Raw genomic sequence first — 20,518 nt, forward strand, 5'->3', positions numbered from 1 at the left:
TGTTTCCGAACCGCTCATCGATATCTGCAGGAGTGCGCTGTGATCATGAGTTTGCGAAAGAACAATTCAACATGAATTTGAAATATACAGTGCGTCCAAAAAGTATTCGTCTAGCAGTCCATTTTTATGTAAGTCTGTGGCACGTGAAAAAAAGAGAATACAAAATCTGAAGATCAAATCCCGTGGAAAGTACTTCAGTAAATCAATTTTACTGAAAAACGCAACAAAGGGTTCGAGTATAATGACTTTTCTGGAGACTAGAAATCTACTCTATAGGAATCAGCATGGGTTTCGAAAAAGACGGTCGTGTGAAACCCAGCTCGCGCTATTCGTTCACGAGACTCGGAGGGCCATAGACACGGGTTCCAGGGTAGATGCCGTGATTCTTGCCTTCCGCAAGGCGTTCGATACAGTTCCCCGCAGTCGTTTAATGAACAAAGTAAGAGCATATGGACTATCAGACCAATTGTGTTATTGGATTGAAGAGTTCCTAGATAACAGAACGCAGCATGTCACTCTCAATGGAGAGAAGTCTTCCGAAGTAAGAGTGATTTCAGGTGTGCCGCAGGGGAGTGTCGTAGGACCGCTACTATTCACAATATACGTAAATGACTTTGTGGATGACATCTCAAGTTCACTGAGGCTGTTTGCGGATGATGCTGTGGTATATCGAGAGGTTGTAACAATGGAAAATTGTACTGAAATGCAGGAGGATCTGCAGCGAATTGACGCATGGTGCAAGGAATGGCAATTCAATCTCAATGTAGACAAGTGTAATGTGCTGCGAATACATAGAAAGAAAGATCCCATATCACTTAGCTACAAAATAGCAGGTCAGCAACTGGAAGCAGTTAATACCATAAATTATCTGGGAGTACGCATTAGGAGTGATTTAAAATGGAATGATCATATAATGTTGATCGTCGGTAAAGCAGATGCCAGACTGAGATTCATTGGAAGAATCCTAAGGAAATGCAATCCGAAAATAAAGGAAGTAGGTTACAGTACGCTTGTTAGCTCAATGCTTGAATACTGCTCAGCAGTGTGGGATCCGTACCAGATAGGGTTGATAGAAGAGATAGAGAAGATCTAACGGAAAGCAGCGCCCTTCGTTACAGGATCATTTAGTAATCGCGAAAGCGTTACCGAGATGATAGATAAATTCCAGTGGAAGACTCTGCAGGAGAGACGCTCAGTAGCTCGGTAGGGGCTTTTGTTGAAGTTTCGAGAACATACCTTCACCGAGGAGTCAAGCAGTATGTTGCTCCCTCCTAAGTATATCTCGCGAAGAGACCGTGAGGATAGAATAAGAGAGATTAGAGCCCACACAGAGGCATACCGATAATCGTTCTTTCCACGAACAATACGAGACCGGAATAGATGGGAGAACCGATAGAGGTACTCAAGGTACCCTCCGCCACACACCGTTAGGTGACTTGCGGAGTATGGATGTAGACGTAGATGTAGAAAGAACATACGTAACGATAGCAAGGTAAACAAAATAGAAAACTTCATACAAAAGCTACTTCCTAAAGTATTCGTCCACTACTTTTTTTAATTTTTATTATTTTTATTTATTTATTTTCACATTTGGAGCCTGAAAACTTGCTTTAAATTAGAAAAATTAATATTTAGTGAGGTTTTCTATTTGTAGCTATTGGTACACTCAGTCCTCTGGACATGCAGCTGACGTACTTGCTGTCATAGGGGATGGAATATTGTCCCACTCATCTTGAAGAACTTCTGTTAAGTATTTCGTAGTAAAAATATGTATTTCTTCTGATTTTTCTCTTAAAGGACATTCCAAAAGTGTTCAATGAGGTTAAAATCTGGCCTCTAAGAAGGAGTGTTGAGTTATTTCGGCCTGCTGTATAGGAAACACATCCTCGTATTTATAACTTTATGCTTTGGGTCGATATCTTGTTGAAACACGTAATTTCCCTGTAGAACTATTCTTTCGGTACTAGCACTTCGATTTTACCTTAAGACGTTGTTACCGATATTGAGACCCTTCGCAACCTGCATAAAATGTAGCTTTTCATCTGCAAGTGCTATTCTGAGATGAAGAGATTAGCACAGGAGAGGAATTCGTGGCGGGCCGCATCACATCAGGCAGAAGATCGATGACGGAACACACACACTCGTACACCCACACACCATCAGGGAACTTCCCACCGTTTTTCACCGTGGTCACAACTTTCTAATTCAGCATCTACGTGTTTGTATTATGCGACACCAGTCGCCAACCAAACGACACCAATATGCTATATTTCCATTCGTCGAGAAACATAACTCTGTTCCAGAACACTCCCTTCTTGAATCTATGTTCCTAGGAAAAATCAAGACGTTTCTTCCGGTTCTGGTCACCGACCTAAAATTTCTTGTGAGCTCCCCGAATATTATATCTGTACTTCTTGCAGCTATTTTCGACTGTGTTACCACAGACTTTATTGCTCCTCGATTCTAACGGCTCATCCACCACAGGAGCGCTGGTTGTATGATTTCCCTCACGACAAATCTCACGTTTGCTTCGGGTCGTGAGTGAGGACGTCCGGTCTGTGGCTGGTTTCTTAATGTTTTGGTTACGCAAAAGCGATATATTATCGACTGGACCGTCGTTCTAGGTCTACCACCTACATAAGCGATCTCGTAAGAGAATTTTCACTGATTAAGGAAACAAAGAATAAATTTCCTTTAAAATAATGCCGTCTCACAGCCCTAGCGTCGCTCAAAACAGCATGTGTCAGACTGGTAGCGAACAGTTGTCGCAAGACTGTGCAGTGTGTCAGCATTAAGGTTTCAATTATGGGTGCGAGTTTTAGGCACTTTCAGGTAATGGTTCAAATGATTCAAATGGCTCTGAGCACTATGGGACTTAACATCTGTGGTCATCAGTCCCCTAGAACTTAGAACTACATAAACCTAACTAACCTAAGGACATCACACACAGCCATGCAGGATTCGAACCTGTGACCGTAGCAGTCGCGCGGTTCCGGACTGCGCGCCTAGAACCGCTAGACCACCGCGGCCGGCTTCAGGTAATGGACCAGTACTTTATGAAGGAGCTTTTATATGAAATTTCCTATTTTGTTAACCTTGTTATCGCACGAAAGCATTATGTACCTTGTTTTTCAATAATATTTATGAACTAAGACAAATTCAAATGGTTCAAATGGCTCTGAGCACTATGGGACTTAACTTCTGAGGTCATCAGTCCCCTAGAACTTAGAACTACTTAAACCTAACTAACCTAAGGACATCACACACATCCATGCCCGAGGCAGGATTCAAACCTGCGACCGTAGCGGTCGCGCGGTTCCAGTCTGTAGCGCCTACAACCGTTCGGCCACCTCGGCCGGCTTGAACTAGGACACTTCCATAAGATTAGCTCTTGATATTTTGTATTCGCTTCTTTTCGCAAGCCACAGACTTACTTTTTTACACAATATGCAGCTAGACGAACACGTTTTGGGCTCACTGTGTTGTGGATGGACCATACTCACTGAAGGTGTACACATTTAATGAAAACTAGCAAGAAATAGACTTAAATCCTACCACTTTCCACGTGCCAATGAAACAGTAAAAAACCACTGACTTACATGTTCCGAAAACGCGCGGAAAGTCTAAATTTCAGCTTCACGCCTCTCGCTATTACACTTACTAAAATTATCCCATACATTAAATGTACTACCTGTATTGGGAAAATATAGTCTCTTTATCGTAACCCACAGGTGGAGCCTAACTCACTCACACACAGTATTCATTTCTGATGTTCAACAATAATGTTGAATACCTACACAATTATTCATAACTGGCATAATTACTCCTGATTACCAAAGGAACTGAAAATAAAATTCACACTCTAAATGATTCCTATGCCTCCATTAGTGGAGTGTCCTCATCCAGTACCAGTGGCAGTAAAGTGCCTTGCCTAGGCCAAGTGCGCTTACCTCTTCAGCTGAACCTATCGGATGGTAGGAGGAGGGGGGGGGGGGGGGGAGAGGGGGAGGCAGCTACAGTAGTTAGCGACCAACCTATCTCCTTCTGCTTGTTATACACCTGCCCTGAAGACGTAGCTAGTATGTCAGGCTTTCTGCTTCCACCACAGTTATTGGCAAAACTGCAGTAGCAGACAGGTATTGGCTACTCTTACAAAACTCACATCCACGTACAACATGTTAAATGATAGGACAAAAAGGTGGGAATTATTTAGGTGCACAATTACTAGTAATGTAATAAAGAAGCGACTCCCTTCCGACACGCTCGTGGCACAGAAAGACAACAGAGAAAAGAAAATTAGGGCGGTGTATGAGATCTGTCAGATCCGTCTCAGCCTAACTTCCACTGGGACTGGCCGCCTGCTTGCGTAAGGGGTCACCACCCTCCTGACATTGAACGGCACGTCTAAGACACTCTGAGTGTTCCAGACAGATGTTAAACTATCACGAACCCCAAGGCAGTGGCAGCAGGTGTGAACGTGACAGCGATCGTATGCCTGCGTTGCCCCACGTCTCCAAAATGATAACACGCAACAATAAGTTCTTGTTGCTGCCGCTGATTATGGATTTGAAGAGACTAATCAGAGTAGTCGGCTGACGGGTCGCATTGGTCACATCAGGCAATGAGTTGGTCTGTGGAAGCCTATTTTTATTTCCTTTTGTGGCAATGTGTACAATTGCTTATAGAACCGAAATTTGCCTGATGGAGGTGTATTACACCACCGACACAGTCGCATGTAAACAGTTAGAAGCCGACACAGGGCTGACCGTACTATCATTATTTCTCATATCTTCAGCAGCTGTTGTCCCACCACGCATCTGAAGTTGAAGGTGCATGTACAAAAATGAAACAGATAAGGTCATCAGTTTTTATTCATCCCCTACCCCAGGACGAAATCTGTGTAGCTATCTGTATGCAGAGTATCAAGTACGAGAACTTTTTCTAAACGTCTTCCTTGCGTTCACCTGTGGCGCAACAAGGGTGCCAGCCCAGTATACGCCTAGTGGTACGTGGGAAACAGCCTGAAATCCTCATCCAAGCTGTCTCGCGTACCAGCCCTCTTTGTTAATCTGGCCAGCGGATTCGATCCGGTGGATCAGGTTCTCCCCAGAAGCAGCGGCTCAAAGCGCTCGGTTATCCGGGAGGGTACTAGGGTCTTGTACTTCCCAGCCGATGTCACAAACGATTCACAACACTATTCTCCAAAATTTACCAAGTATGGGGCTATACAGCTGACTGTGGAGCACAGTTCTTTGCCTCGCCAATTATTTGATTTGCCGACTTTCGTTGCTGTTGTTCAACATCTTTTCCCACTAGAAAACAAACACACACTCTCCCTTCTACTGTGTATTCCAGAAGGAATCGTCAATATTCAAGAGTATGTCAGGAACCATCCTTCGAAGCAAAAAGCTGTAGTAAAAATGGTCTACAAAACGCATTCTTGAACAGCTATAAGCACTTGTCCAGCAGACGAGATGTGTTCCACAATAGCGAAGATGAACAAGTTGTCTTAGCTCTTAGTGTATGTATATTAGAGACTATATTTACTAGAAATTATTTTTTTCTTTTGGTCCGTACTAACACCTCTCAAGCTAAGAGCTTGCAGTAGAAGAGATATGTTTCACTGCATCGAAGGCAAAGAAGTGCTCATAGCTCTTAAGCAAGCACTTTGTAGCCCATTTTCACAAGATGTTTCTGCTTCGAATGATCGTTCCTGTCATATCCCTCAATATTGACCATTCCTCCTGGGGCAACCTGTGTAAAGGCATTCCTGCCCAATCTTTGCCATACTTGGCCATGCATGTGGGCTGTTGTGCACGCCAAAAGCAGCTTCTGACGTGTATGGTAAAAGGGCTTCACCCATTCTGGAGATGACAGCCCGATCGTTCCATAATTCCTCAGAAAGATTTGCGGCCGGAACTTACTACGCAGGAGTAATAGTTGGCGACCTTCCCACAATAGTAGTACTTTCCCCGCACCTGATCTGAATATTTTCTACAAGCCCTGTCAGGAAGCAGGAGCCGGCCGCTGTGGCCGAGCGGTTCTAGGTGCTTTAGTCTATAATCGCGCTGCTGCTACGGTCGCAGGTTCGAATACTGCCTCGGACATGGCTGTGTGTGATGACCTTAGGTTAGTTACGTTTAAGTAGATCTAAGTCTATGAAACTGATGACCTCAGATGTTAAGTCCCATAGTGCTTAGAGACATTTGAACCATTTTGGAGGAAGCAGGACCTTGCCCAGGCCTGTTACTAGCAGAAGCACAAAACGGTGACAGAAAATGTCACAGACGGAGCTGACTTATGTTGTAAGAAGCAACCCACTGAGCGTATCCGGTCGTATAAGTGTAAACGCCTGTGTATAATGCCAGTTCCGTTCAACATCAGCTCTAGTTCTTCATAATAGCCTCATTTCGGTGATGAGAGAATCCCAACAATTTATTCACATGTGACATATCAAGCCACTCTGAGGATATTAGGTTCCGTAGAGAAGCCAAATTGCAGATATGATCTCTACGTTTCACTTACTTTCCCAAATAGTTCCAGAAATTTTCCATGTGAGTAAGATCGGGTAGTGTAACGGGCCAGATGAGGTGCGAAAGGGGACTGAATACTTATCAGAAAAGAAACGTACAGCGGTTCGGCAGAATAAGAAAGCTCCAAATACGAAACGTATTATCCTGCCTAACACGATGTAGAAAATCGATCGGGGTTTAAAGCAGCTTCCAGTCGTCTTGGAATAGATAAGTACGTGTTCTGCATGGTTTTAGAGAGTATTTTACACCATTCTTCCCGCAAAGAAGTGGAAGGTTCAGGTAAAGATAAAAGAGGTGGGCAGCGATCAAGCACACTTCTCTCCGAAGTACACTACAAAAACCCAATCGTATTGAGATGTGGTGATAAGGGGACAGACGGAAATTCATCCACAAAAACCTTGTGCTATTAATGCAAGGACCCTCTAGTCTTGGAAAGAGTAGTGCCACTGGGGAGAAAATATTTCGTCATGGGATGGATCGAATCAACCAAAATGATGACACAATCCTTGGCAGTAAAACGAACTTTTTCATGTTGAAGTCATTTGCACAGAAGATGAGTGGTTTTGGAATTCCAGCTCACCGTGCAGTACCACGCTTATGGAGCCCTCTCCATGTTGTTTTGTTGCTGACAGGGTTCGCGATTGCGATAGTCATTTCGGCAATGAGTTTTGCAGCTGCCTTCCCCTTACTTTTCGTCCCAGCAGCAGAAACACAGTTCTGAGTCCCAGTGGCTTGGAAAATTACAAAAAACTGCCTTTGTTGTTGCTAGCAGCCGTCTCGGCAACTCAAGTCTGCAAATAAACACTTGAAGGGGTTCTGAGCCATGTTTATGAGCAAATCCGCAATGAAATCCACTAGCGAATGTACAGTCCTCGCTAGGTTTTGCCCCAAGAAGCCAGCACCAAAATTACTCGGAAACTCCCGTACTATTCACCAGCTGCCGCCCAGGCTCTTACCGACTTGGAAGAGCGGAAATTTCATTGTAGGAAGGTTGGTAGGTGTTGTTAACCAGTCTCGGTAGTACATTAGGTGATATTGCAAACTGAGCCCAGCAATGTCAAAGATGATGAGATGGAAAATTCAGTGTCATAAAGGGCAGGGTGGGGGGTAAATAAACAAAACTGGCGAGCAGAGGAAGCCAAGAAGTCAGACATTCGGTGAGTGAGGAGCCACAGCAAGTCTCGAGTATTCTGTGGGATAATTTGTGAGTGAGGTTTAAGGGCTCAGTTAAAGCAATTAGATAGGGTGCAGTTATGACTCAGTGGCTTCTTTGCATCAAATTGATCAACTAGGCAATGCAGTTTTTCACAAAGAATTTTGACTTTTCCTACTGGAGGCATGTCAACATATTGTCAACTTAGTTAACAGGTTGTGGTTCGGCTCCCTTTATTAATTCTGATAACCGTCAGTTCCTCACAAACACAATTTTCCATTCCATATATGAAGATCGGTCTTGTGGTCGGATGCTTGAATCTTTAAGCATCCGATTACACTTTCTTTGTCTAACCCCATTTTCCAAATATTTCGTAGACTCTGCAAGTTCCAGCAAGGCATTGCAAACAATAGACGCCGAGTGCATTGACAATAATACCCACAAGATACTAGAGGGGATATACGCATCTTTCTGGCATTTCATCAGCTGATGCAGACGTTCGAAAGGTACGGTGAAAGTGGCACGACGAAACAACGGAAGTGAACAAAGAAGGTAACATACTTTCGACTTTGAAGCGCCAGTGCTTGCTCCTGCAGACTTGGAGAATAGGCACCATTCAGAGTTTACAGCTTATACAGTGAGGGATAAGTAAATACATACTATCCATCATTTTAGGTCATTGCTCTGCTCACGTTCACAAGCAAGTATTATGTAAATGCTACACGGTTGTTAATTTATAATACTTTATTAATACAGTATTCCTACAGTACAATACATCCAGCCTGTAATTAACATTCGGTATTTAAATAATGCGACATGTAGTCAACAGTTTTTTAATCACAGCGAGTTTCAGTAGTAAGGAGGAATCACTGAGTGTACGAAGTCCATCCGCTCAGCGTTCCTGTTTTGTTGGACGGTAGAGTTGACGTCAATGTTGAGGAAGTACTTGGTTTCCAGGTTGTAGGTAGGCCAGCCACCCTCAATCACAGGATCATCCTCAGGGCTGGGATTCCTGCAAGCATCAGAACTTAGAAGTCAGAGCATACGGCTTAACAAGCATCGAGAGACAGGAAATCTGTGTCTTAAGTTCGGCAGTCAAGACACTAATTTTAAAAGAAAATAAAACTCCAAGGAAGGGTAAGAGAGAGTAAAGAGTGAGAAATATAAAAAGTGACCAGAATGACAAGCACAGCTTTCAGATATAGCCTGCTTCATACATTACCACCTTACAATTTTATTCCGATATCATATAATCATACAATAAAGGATCCTTCTTTCTATGTATTCGCAATACATTACATTTGTCTATGTTACGGATCAGTGGCCACTCCCTGCACCAAGTGCCTATCCGCTGCAGATCTTCCTGCATTTCGCTACAATTTTCTAATGCTGCAACTTCTTTGTATACTACAGCATCATCCGCGGAAAGCCGCATGGAACTTCCGACACTATCTACTAGGTCATTTATATATATTGTGAAAATCAATGGTCCCATAACACTACCCTGTGGCACGCCAGAGGTTACTTTAATGTCTGCAGACGTATCTCCATTGATAACAACATGCTGTGTTCTGTTTGCTAAAAACTCTTCAGTCCAGCCACACAGCTGGTCAGATATTCCGTAGGATGTTACTTTATCAGGCGACAGTGCAGAACTGTATCGAAAGCCTTCCGGAAGTCAAGAAAAATAGCATCTACCTGGGAGCCTGTATCTAATATTTTCTGGGTCTCATGAACAAATAAAGCGAGTTGGGTCTCACACTATCGCTGTTACCGGAATCCATGTTGATTCCTACATAGTAGATTCTGGGTTTCCAAAAACGACATGATACTCGAGCAAAAAACATGTTCTAAAAATCTACAACAGATCGACGTCAGAGATATAGGTCTATAGTTTTGCGCATCTGCTCGACTACCCTTCTTGAAGACTGGGACTACCTGTGCTCTTTTCCAATCATTTGGAACCTTCCGTTCCTCTAGAGACTTGCGGTACACGGCTGTTAGAAGGGGGGCAAGTTCTTTCGCGTACTCTGTGTAGAATCGAATTGGTATCCCGTCAGGTCCAGTGGACTTTCCTCTGTTGAGCGATTCCAGTTGCTTTTCTATTCCTTGGACACTTGTTTCGATGTCAGTCATTTTTTCGTTTGTGCGAGGATTTAGAGAAGGAACTGCAGTGCGGTCTTCCTCTGTGAAACAGCTTTCGAAAAAGGTGTTTAGTATTTCAGCTTTACGCGTGTCATCCTCTGTTTCAATGCCATCATCATCCCGGAGTGTCTGGATATGCTGTTTCGAGCCACTTACTGATTTAACGTAAGACCAGAACTTCCGAGGATTTTCTGTCAAGTCGGTACATAGCATTTTACTTTCGAATTCACTGAACGCTTCACGCATAGCCCTCCTTACGCTAACTTTGACATCGTTTAGCTTCTGTTTGTCTGAGAGGTTTTGGCTGCGTTTAAACTTGGAGTGAAGCTCTCTTTGCTTTCGCAATAGTTTCCTAACTTTGTTGTTGTACCACGGTGGGTTTTTCCCATCCCTCACAGTTTTACTCGGCACGTACCTGTCTAAAACGCATTTTACGATTGCCTTGAACTTATTCCATAAGCACTCAACATTGTCAGTGTCGGAACAGAAATTTTCGTTTTGATCTGATAGGTAGTCTGAAATCTGCCCTCTATTACTCTTGCTAAACAGATAAACTTTCCTCCCTTTTTTTGTATTCCTATTAACTTCCATATTCAGGGATGCTGCAACGGCCTTATGATCACTGATTCCCTGTTCTGCTCATACAGAGTCGAAGTGTTCGGGACTGTTTGTTATCAGTAGGTCCTAGATGTTATCTCCACGAGTCGGTTCTGCTTGTCAGTGTTTTACATACATTCCTCTCCTCGCCGATTCTGCGGAAAACATCTTCATTCCTAAACTTATGTCCACCTGATTTTCAACATTCGTCTGTAGCACCACGTCTCAAATGCTTTGATTCTCTTCTGTTTCAGTTTTGTCACAGTCCGTGTTCCGCTACCACACAATGTTGTGTTTCAAATGTACATTCTCAGAAATTCCTTTCTCAAATTAAGGTGTATGTTTGATCCCAGTAGGCCCCTCTTGGTCAGAATCCCATTTTTGCCAGTGCTAGTCTGCTTATTACGTCCTCCTTGCTCCGCCCGTCATGGGCTTCCTACATACCAGTATTTCTTAGCTTCGTCTACTTCACAATCCCCAGTCCTGATCTTATATTACTCACTGCTCTTATTTCTGATACTACGCATTAATTTCATCTTCCTCCGGTTTACTCTCACTCCACACTCCGTACTCATTACAGTGTTCATTCCATTCAACTAATCCAGTGATTCTTATTCACTTGCGCACAGCATACCAATGTGAACAGCGGATCTTATTACTGATTCCCTTCACCTTGAGTTCGAATCCAACTCCTGTTGAACCATTCATTTACTTTCGCCATTCCTTCTTCGACGTATATAATAGACACCAGGGGCGAAAGACTACATTCCTGTCTTACACCATTTTTAATCGGAGCACTTCGTTGTTCCGTAATGATTCTTGTTCGTTGTGCATATTCCCGTCTTGCCTATAGCTTACATCTGTTTTTCTTAGAATTTCTAACATCTTGCACGATTTTACATTGTCGAACACTGTTTCGAGGTCGGTAGATCCTATGAACGTGTCTCGATTTTTCTTCAGCGTTGCTTCAATTATCAACTGCAACGGCAGAACTGCTCTCTTGTGCCTTTACCTTTCCTAAGTCAAACTGATCGTCATCGACACACCCTCAATTCTATTTTCTATTCTTCTGTGTACTATTATTGTCAGCATGAGCAGTTAATCTGATTGTGCTATGATTCTCATACTTGCCAGCTCTTGCAGTCTTCGGAATTGTGTGCATGATATTATTCCGAAACTCTGATAGTATATCGCCAGTCTGATATATTTTGCACCCCAAAGTGACGAGTCGTTTTGTTTCTACCACCCCGAGTGATTTCAGAAAATCCAATGAAATGTTATCTGTCCCTTCTGCCTTATTTGATCTCATGCCATCAAAATCTTTGTAAATTCTGATTATGTACTAGATCCCCCACCCTTTCCTGTGGAAACCTGTTTCTTCTAGCACGCCAGGCAAGTCCTCTCCCTGTAAGAGGCGTTGAATAAATTGTTTCCACCTATCCGCTCTGTCCCCTGCATTTAAAATTGTTACTCCCATTGACATCTGAACGTTATCGCCCTCGCTTTCAATTTTACCGAAGGCTGTTTTGACTTTACTGTTGGATGAGCAGTCCTTCCGGCAAACCTTTCTTTTCCTAAGAAGACCTTTCGTCTTAGGTGCCGTGCAATTTCTACATATTTCGTTCCTGTGACTTGATTACTGTATTTCTGAACTTCCCTGAACAATTTTGTACTTCCTTATTCCATCGATCAAGTATTTGTTCTATTATCCATGGTTCCTCCGCGGCTGCCTAGCTTGTATGTACGTTTTTCTTTCCAACTACTGTGATTGTCTTTTTTAGAAATGCCATTTCTCTTCAACTGAACTGCCTGTTGGCCTATTCATTATCGCAGTATCTATTGCCTCAGAGAACGTTAAACATATCTCTTCATTATTTAATAGCTCCGTATCCCACTTCCTTGGGCGTCGACTCTCCCTGACTAGTCTCGTAATCTTCAGCGTGTCCTTCATCATTACTAAATTGTGATCAGTGTCTATATTTGCTCCTGGGAACGCCTTACAACCAAGTATCCGATTTCGGACTATCTACCTGACTAGCTAAAATATTCCCGTGATCTCCCGTCGTTTTCCAAGTATCCTCCTCATCTTATGATTCCTGAACAGGGTATTCGGTATTTGTTGCAGAACTCAGTCTTTCTCCTTTCTCACTTCTAGGACCATGTCGATATTCTCGCATAAACTTTGCCACTTCTCCTCCCCTACAAACTCATTCCAGTTCTTTGTGACTGTTAAATTTCAATCTACCTTAAGGTGCTGAATTAGCTGCTCAGTATTCCCATACACTTTCTGTATCTATTCATCCTTTGCTTGCGACGTTGGCATGTATAACTCATTAACTGTTGTCGCTCTCGATTTGTTATCGATTCTGTTGAAAACAACCGTATTACTGAACTGTTCACAGTAACTCACTCTCCACCATACCCTCCTATTAATAACGAATCCTGCTCCCTTTATACCGTTTCCTGTTGCTGTTAATATAACCCTACACTCGTCTAACCAAGAATCCTTGCCTCCGTTCTATTTCGCGTTAATGATCACCACTATATCTAGATTGAGCCTCTGCACTTCCGTTTACAGACTTTCTATCTCCGCTACCACGTTCAAGGTTTTGACGTTCCACGCCCAGACTCGTAGAACGTTATCCTTCCGTTGGTTATTCAATGTTTTTGTCATGGTCACCTGCTCTTGACAGCATACTTCCGGAGATCCGAATGTGGGACTGATCTGGAAACTTTTGCTATTGGAGGGATCATCATGACACTTTCTCAATTACATGTCACATGTCCTGTGGGTTCACGTTATATGTCCTTAGTGCAGTGGTTTCCATTCCCTTCTGCATCTTCATGCGGTGGATCATTGCTGATTCTTATGCCTTTATGGACAGTTCCCCACCGCAAGGACAAGAGAGTGCCCTGAACCTCTGTCGGCCCTCCACCCGCTTTGACAAAGTTGTCGGCAAAACGAGAATGACTTCTTATACAAGAAGTACTCGGCCTCCATTGCTAATGATTTTTATTCAGAATTTAAACAGTGGCGAGATTCGACCCGGGACGAGTACATTTTGATTACTAGTCCTGGATGCACCCCTAGACAGTGGGTGCTGTGTTGTCACCGCCAGACACCACACTTGCTAGGTGGTAGCCTTTAAATCGGCCGCGGTCCGTTAGTATACGTCGGACCCGCGTGTCACCACTATCAGTGATTGCAGACCGAGCGCCGCCACACGGCAGGTCTAGAGTGACTTCCTAGCACTCGCCCCAGTTGTACAGCCGACTTTGCTAGCGATGTTTCACTGACAAATTACGCTCTCATTTGCCCAGAAGATAGTTAGCATAGCTTTCAGCTACGTCATTTGCTACGACCTAGCAAGGCGCCACTATAAGTTGCTATTGATGCTGTAAAACATGTACTGTCAAGAGCGATGTTCACCAGTTATGGATTAAATTTAAGTATTCCAGCAGCTACGTACTTTATTTGCTAGTCTCAATTACTTTACCTGTTTCAGACCTCACGCCAGCCTGCGTGAGCTTAAACGCGTGCCTTTCGGGTTCCTGTCATAGTGGATTGGCTGTCTTGCCAGTCCACAACAGTTTGGCGACGAGGCCAAATCGCGTTCGTAACTATACCGCCGTCATTTACTTGTGTAATGGCTTCGCCACAATCTCCAGATGTACTGTCCGAATTTTATCGCTTACAGAACCAGCAGACGCAGGCCTTACTGGATGCCCTTGGACAGCTCGTCAAGGGTCAACGTGCAATGCACAACGATGCGGCAGCCGCCGCTCCACCGCTCACGCAGCCACAACACGCAGTTGCACCACCTTTTCGTCCTTTTGATGTGGCACTGGAAAGCTGGACAGAGTGGTCACGCCAATTTGGATTCCATCTCGCCGCCTACAGAATTCAAGGTAATGAGCGGCAGCCTTTCTTATTATCGTGCGTCGCAGTGTCCACGTACCGTGTGATAGTCAAATTGTTTCCCCGACGCGACGTAGCAACACTGTCCTGCGAAGAAATTTTGTCTGCATTAGACGCATATTTCAAAGAATCAGTCAATGTAGTTGCCAAACGGTATACGTTCTTTCGTACAAAACGTACGGCAGGTCAGACTAATCGGGATTGGGGTGCTACCTTGCAAGGCCTTACTAGGGATTGTGCTTTTGAGTGTGAATGTGGACTCCCTTATTCAGACACTATGGTACGTGATGCTATTGCACAGAACGTTTCTGATGTTCGTATACGGGAACAGATTTTGAAACTACTCAATCCCTCCATTCAACAAGTGATGGACATATTGGATCGGCAGGACACACTTGACTTTGCTCAGGAATCATTTGCAACTTCGCCACCCGTGTGTCATGTTAACTGGCCCGTCGGGCAAGCTGCACGGAACAGTAAACAGTCGCCTGGTTCTCAGCCACGTATCCCGCATCGGCAAGCAAATGCAGTGAAATCATGCCCGCGGTGTGCTACTAGACATTCGCGTGAGAATTGCCCGTCACGCCAAGCTATTTGCGTTTTCTGTAATAAAAAGGGACATGTTCAAAGTGTTTGCCAGAAAAAGCTCAGATCGGACACTCACAACCATTCCTGGCCCTTTGCTTCACGCCGGAATCGGAATCGAACCAAGGATACTCAGGCTCGCGACATTTCGCCCATGGAAATTCTTGTAGTTCATTCCACTCCGCCCAGTGCCATCTCTCTAACAGTGACTGTGTTCGTCCCACAAATAGTGTGCGTCGACGTCGCAGGAAATCCCGTCATGTCACACGTGATTTTGTACCAGTGTCAGTTCATGTTGCACGAAACAGTCGCTCTTGTCGTCAGCAGGACAATAAACTTTTTGTCGACTTGGACATTAATGGCAACGTGATCCCATTCCAGGTCGATACAGGAGCTGCAGTTTCACTAATCAATCGGGACGCGTACACACTGCTGGGCACACCTCCGTTGCATGCCGCAAATGTTAAGCTAACGACTTATTCAGGTCACGGGCTCCCTGTGTTAGGACAGTGCAGCCTTCTTGCAACATACAAGGGATGTCCTTCGTTCTTCTTCTGCAGTGATCTTGTTTTGTTTCGATTTGTTTCAGTTGTTTAACTTGTCTGTAGTCAATCAGGTCCTATCAGTGAACCAGACTGTGCCTTCAGACAGTGTTTCTCGTCTATGTGAAGAGTTTGCAGACATTTTTGCACCAGGCCTTGGTTGCGCTAAGAACTATAAAGCACATTTGGAACTGAAAGTAAACGCGCAACCGAAATTTTTCAGAGCGCGCAATGTTCCCCACGCTTTGCGTGATGAGGTCGCAAGAACCTTAAACGATTTGGAATCACAAGGTGTGATTGAACGTGTGCAGGCTTCTCTCTGGGCATCACCCTTAGTAATTTTGCAAAAACCTTCGGGAAAATTGAGACTTTGTGTGGACTTCAAGACAACAGTGAATCCACAACTAGTGACTGCCACTTTTCCTTTACCACGCCCGGAAGGTCTTTTTGACAAACTGCGCCCAGGTAAATATTTCTCGAAATTGGACCTAGCAGATGCGTACTTGCAAATACCGGTGGACGAAGAATCCCAGCGCGTTTTGGTGGTTAACACGCATCTTGGTTTGTCCCGATTCAAACGACTGCCATTCGGGTGTGCATCCACCCCTGCATTGTTTCAGCAATATCTACAAACTGTTTGTGCGTCGGTCCCTACTGCAGCAAACTATCTGGACGATATTGTGATCTCCGGAAAGACGGAAGAAGAACATTTAGCCAATCTCAGAACATTATTTCAGGTATTGCGACAAAATGGTCTTCGCTTCCGGAAGGACAAATGTGTGTTTTTTGCTCGTGACTTACCATATTTGGGACATGTACTCAATGCCCAAGGCATACATCCCAGTCCAGAGCACCTCCGTGCCATACAAGACTTGCCTTCGCCGCAGAATTTGAAGCAGCTACAGATTGTGCTGGGAAAAATAAATTATTATCATCGCTCTGTGCGCCACGCCTCTTCCATTTCAGCTCCGCTTCATCGCTTACGCCGTAAAGGCGTTCCGTTCGTCTGGACGACGGAATGCGAACGCGCCTTTCACCAGTTGAAATCGGCGTTGCTTTCCAATACTTGCCTTACGCCATTCGATCCCCGGAAGCCCCTTTTGTTGATGGTGGATGCATCGGATTTGGGGATCGGTGCTGTGCTTGCGCACAAAGATGGTTCGCACGATCGCCCTATTGCCTTTGCATCCAAATTGCTCTCGTTGGCGCAAAGAAATTATTCACAGATCGAGAAAGAAGCATTGGCTCTCGTATTTGGTGTTACTAAGTTTCATGATTTCTTGTTTGGTCGTCACTTTACCATCATCACAGACCAGAAACCTTTGAAATCGCTTTTCCATCCGACCAAGCCTGTACCTCCACGTACAGCGCAGAAATTCATTCGCTGGTCTATTTTCCTCTCGCAGTACCGCTACGATATCTTGTATCGGTCCACTGCTAAGCACGGAAACGCCGATGCGTTGTCCCGTTTGCCTGTTGCTGAGGACAGAGCATTCGATTCCTCCGAACTTGCGTGCATGTTCATTGATTCGGAAACCGATGACGTGGTCGAATCGTTTCCGATTGATTTTCGTCGTGTAGCTACAGCCACAGCTGCCGACCCTGTCCTTGCTACCGTTCTGCGTTTCGTTGCTACTCAATGGCCCTTGTCAAAGTCACGGATCCGAGATCCGTTGGTTCGCCGATTTTTTGCTCACAAGGAGAGACTTTTTGTACGACGTGGTGTTTTGCTGTTGCGTTCTGATAATGATCAGTCCAGGGTCGTGGTCCCACGTTCGTTACAGTCCTCTGTCGTACGGCTTCTCCACCAAGGACATTGGGGTACAGTGCGAACGAAACAACTTGCTCGTCAGCACTGTACTTGGTTCGGAATCGATGCTGCGATTACGCATATGTGCTCTTCTTGCAAGGCGTGTGCCGAACAACAATCCGCACCACCGCGGAAATTCTATGCATGGCTAAAAGCCACTTCCCCTTGGCAACGCTTACACATCGATTTTGCTGGTCCGTTTTGGAATGCTCGATGGTTGGTTGTTGTAGATTCATTCAGTAATTTTCCTTTTGTTGTCCGGATGTCTTCCACGACGTCTTCTACCACCATCCAGGCGTTATCTGCTATCTTTTGCATTGAAGGTCTTCCACAGAGTATTGTTTCCGACAATGGCCCACAATTCATGTCCGCAGAATTTCAGTCATTCTGCACGGCCACAGGTATTCAACATCTGACGTCCGCGGCGTTTTCGCCTCAGTCAAACGGTGCCGCTGAACGATTTGTCCGGACTTTCAAGTCACAGATGTTGAAGTTAAAAGAGTCGCGTTCTCGGGAGGACGCGTTGTTGCTCTTTTTGTCCTCGTATCGCTCTCAGCCCCGAGATGGTCGCTCGCCGGCTGAGTTGTTGCACGGTCGCCCTCATCGCACCTTGATGTCTTTGCTACATCCGCCGCATCAGGTTCCTGTGCAGCGGCAGACACCTGCTTTTGCCCCAGGCGACGTTGTATACTATCGCAACTATCGAGGTTCACGGCGTTGGCTCGCAGGGCGCATTCTTCGCTGCCTCGGCCGCGCTATGTATCTGGTTTTGGGGGCCTCTGGTGAGATGCGTCGGCATCTCAATCAGCTGCGCCTCTGTCGTCGCACGGGTTCTGCCGCTCCCCGTCTGCTTTCAGCGACGGCGCCGTCCGGTCAGCGCCCTGGGACCCATCTACTGGCTCGCCTCAGCCCCAGGTGTTACCGACGCTGCCTTCCATTTTGCCCCATGGCGACGCGCCGCCGCCGCCGCCGCCGCCGCCGCCGCCGCCTGTTCTCCCGCCGGCGCCGCCCGCAGTGGACGCGTCGCTGCACCTGCCGGTCGCCTCCCTGGGTCACGCGCCGAAGATCGCTTCTCGTGACCAGCTGTCATCCGCCATAGAACTCTTGCCCGCTCCGGACCATATGTCGTCTTCGCCCGTCGGGTTCCCCGACCCGATGGAGGTCGACCCTTCGGCCCCTCCTGTCTCTCTACGGGCGCATACACCTCATGTTGGCGTGCACCCTGGACTAGGTTTTCAGGCGTTTCCTAGCTCCCCTTGGACCGAATGGCAGGGTGCGGATGGCACTGCCTCGCCTGTTGTTAGGCTCCCCACCTCGTCGCATACGTCAACATGTGGTCCTCCCCACGGCGGGCGGAAGCCTTGTACCACAACCGTCCGCCGATTTGCGGGGTAGGAATGTGGTGTCACCGCCAGACACCACACTTGCTAGGTGGTAGCCTTTAAATCGGCCGCGGTCCGTTAGTATACGTCGGACCCGCGTGTCACCACTATCAGTTATTGCAGACCGCGCGCCGCCACACGGCAGGTCTAGAGTGACTTCCTAGCACTCGCCCCAGTTGTACAGCCGACTTTGCTAGCGATGGTTCACTAACAAATTACGCTCTCATTTGCCCAGACGATAGTTAGCATAGCTTTCAGCTACGTCAGATGCTGCGACCTAGCAAGGCGCCATTATCAGTTGCTATTGATGCTCTAAAACATGTACTGTCAAGAGCGATGGTCACCAATTATGGATTAAAGTTAAATATTCCAGCAGCTACGTACTTTATTTGCTAGTCTCAATTACTTTACCTGTTTCAGACCTCACGCCAGCCTGCGTGGGCTTAAACGCGTGCCTTTCGGCTTCCTGTCATAGTGGATTGGCTGTCTTGCCAGTCCACAACAGGAGCCTCCTCAAAGTGTGGTAACGCCGTACTTAGTCAACAAAAGTTATGCAGCCAGCGTGTCAGCGAATACTCACAGGTACTTGGCGAAGTTTGTCCAGAGCTTGACGACCGTGGTGCGCACCTTCTGTTCGTCAGAGTTAGGGTCCAGGTTTTGGTCGGGCGCCCGCCAGATGGAGTCCAGGTCTGCAGTGTGCGTGGCACCTGAAGAATAAGAATTTTCTTCTTTATATTTGATCGCTTTAAAGTCTTCAGCAGCAATGATCTGTGGTATTTATACGTATTCTTGGATCTGCTGAAAAACGTCTTCTATCTTCAGGGACGACATTCTCTCATATCGAAAGTAATCTACGTAATCCAACCTGCTTCGTGAGCATTGCATACTGTCTGCTAAAATACACATGAAAAATCGTATTGACTCCTAGCTTGAAACTGATGTTGGGATTTAAATACGGACTTCTGTTCCGGAACATTAATATTCTATCGACGAACGCCTCTGCCTCAAAAGGCTAATACATGTAATTCGTCACAAATCTTCTCACGCCTTTCGGCCTATTGAAGGGAATACTGCTGCTGCTTCTCAAAACAGTCAAGGGTATGACGGTAACTCACAATGAAAATGTCTCATACCCTCTCCTTGATTTATGCGTAGTTAAGCTTCTTAAAAAATAACCATATTTCCTATATCTTAGTACTGCTGTTGTCTCATTATTATTCTACCATCCCCCGGTAGCTGAGTGGTCAGTGCAACATAATGTCAATCCCAAGGGCCCGGATTCGATTCCCGGCTCGTTCGGAGATTTTCTCCGCTCAGAGACTGGGCGTTGTGTTGTCCTAATCATCATAATTTCATTACCACCGACGCGAAAGTTCCCAGAGTGGCGTCAAGTCGAAAGACTTGCACACGGCGAACGGTCTACTTGACGGGAGGCCCTAGTCACACGACAATACCGTGGATGTAGATTCCATTCGAGTTCTTCTCTTGCCCAATTTCTTTGGGCACCATGCCCGATGAAGTACTGCTTAGTGTACGAGCGAGCCGTAAGTGGTAAACAGCGGCCATATGCCGAATGTTGTTGACTGCGGAGGTCAAGCACAGGATCAATACCTTCAAAGATTTCTGTCTCACGGGAGCAGTTAACTGCTTTAATGACGTCGGTCTGTTCACGCCAATACGGCGTTCTTTAATTATTGATTGAAATGAAAGACAATGTTAACACCATATCACAATCACAGCGAAGCTGGCAATCATTATTTATACCGATTTGACAGTTTAACAATACCGAGGAGCAGTACGTTGCGCAATGCGTATCGATCACTGATTGTCGCTTGGAGTGTGTAGAATCCGG

The 20,518-nt window shown here is 45.5% G+C and overlaps 1 protein-coding gene across 1 annotated transcript in view; it reads right to left on the bottom strand.

Annotated features, from left to right (window-relative positions):
- LOC126417148 (acylcarnitine hydrolase-like) overlaps positions 1-20,518 on the bottom strand; it is a 164,545-nt gene that overhangs the window by 102,637 nt on the left and 41,390 nt on the right. Inside the window, exons 10-11 of the mRNA XM_050085045.1 lie at positions 19,247-19,373; positions 8,566-8,698 (exon numbers count right to left, since the gene is read on the bottom strand). Coding sequence (XP_049941002.1) covers positions 8,566-8,698; positions 19,247-19,373 — 260 coding nt within the window. The remainder of the gene's footprint in view (positions 1-8,565; positions 8,699-19,246; positions 19,374-20,518) is intronic.

The sequence above is a fragment of the Schistocerca serialis genome, chromosome 8 (genome assembly GCF_023864345.2).
Source record: "Schistocerca serialis cubense isolate TAMUIC-IGC-003099 chromosome 8, iqSchSeri2.2, whole genome shotgun sequence".
Classification (NCBI taxonomy): Eukaryota; Metazoa; Arthropoda; class Insecta; order Orthoptera; family Acrididae; genus Schistocerca; species Schistocerca serialis.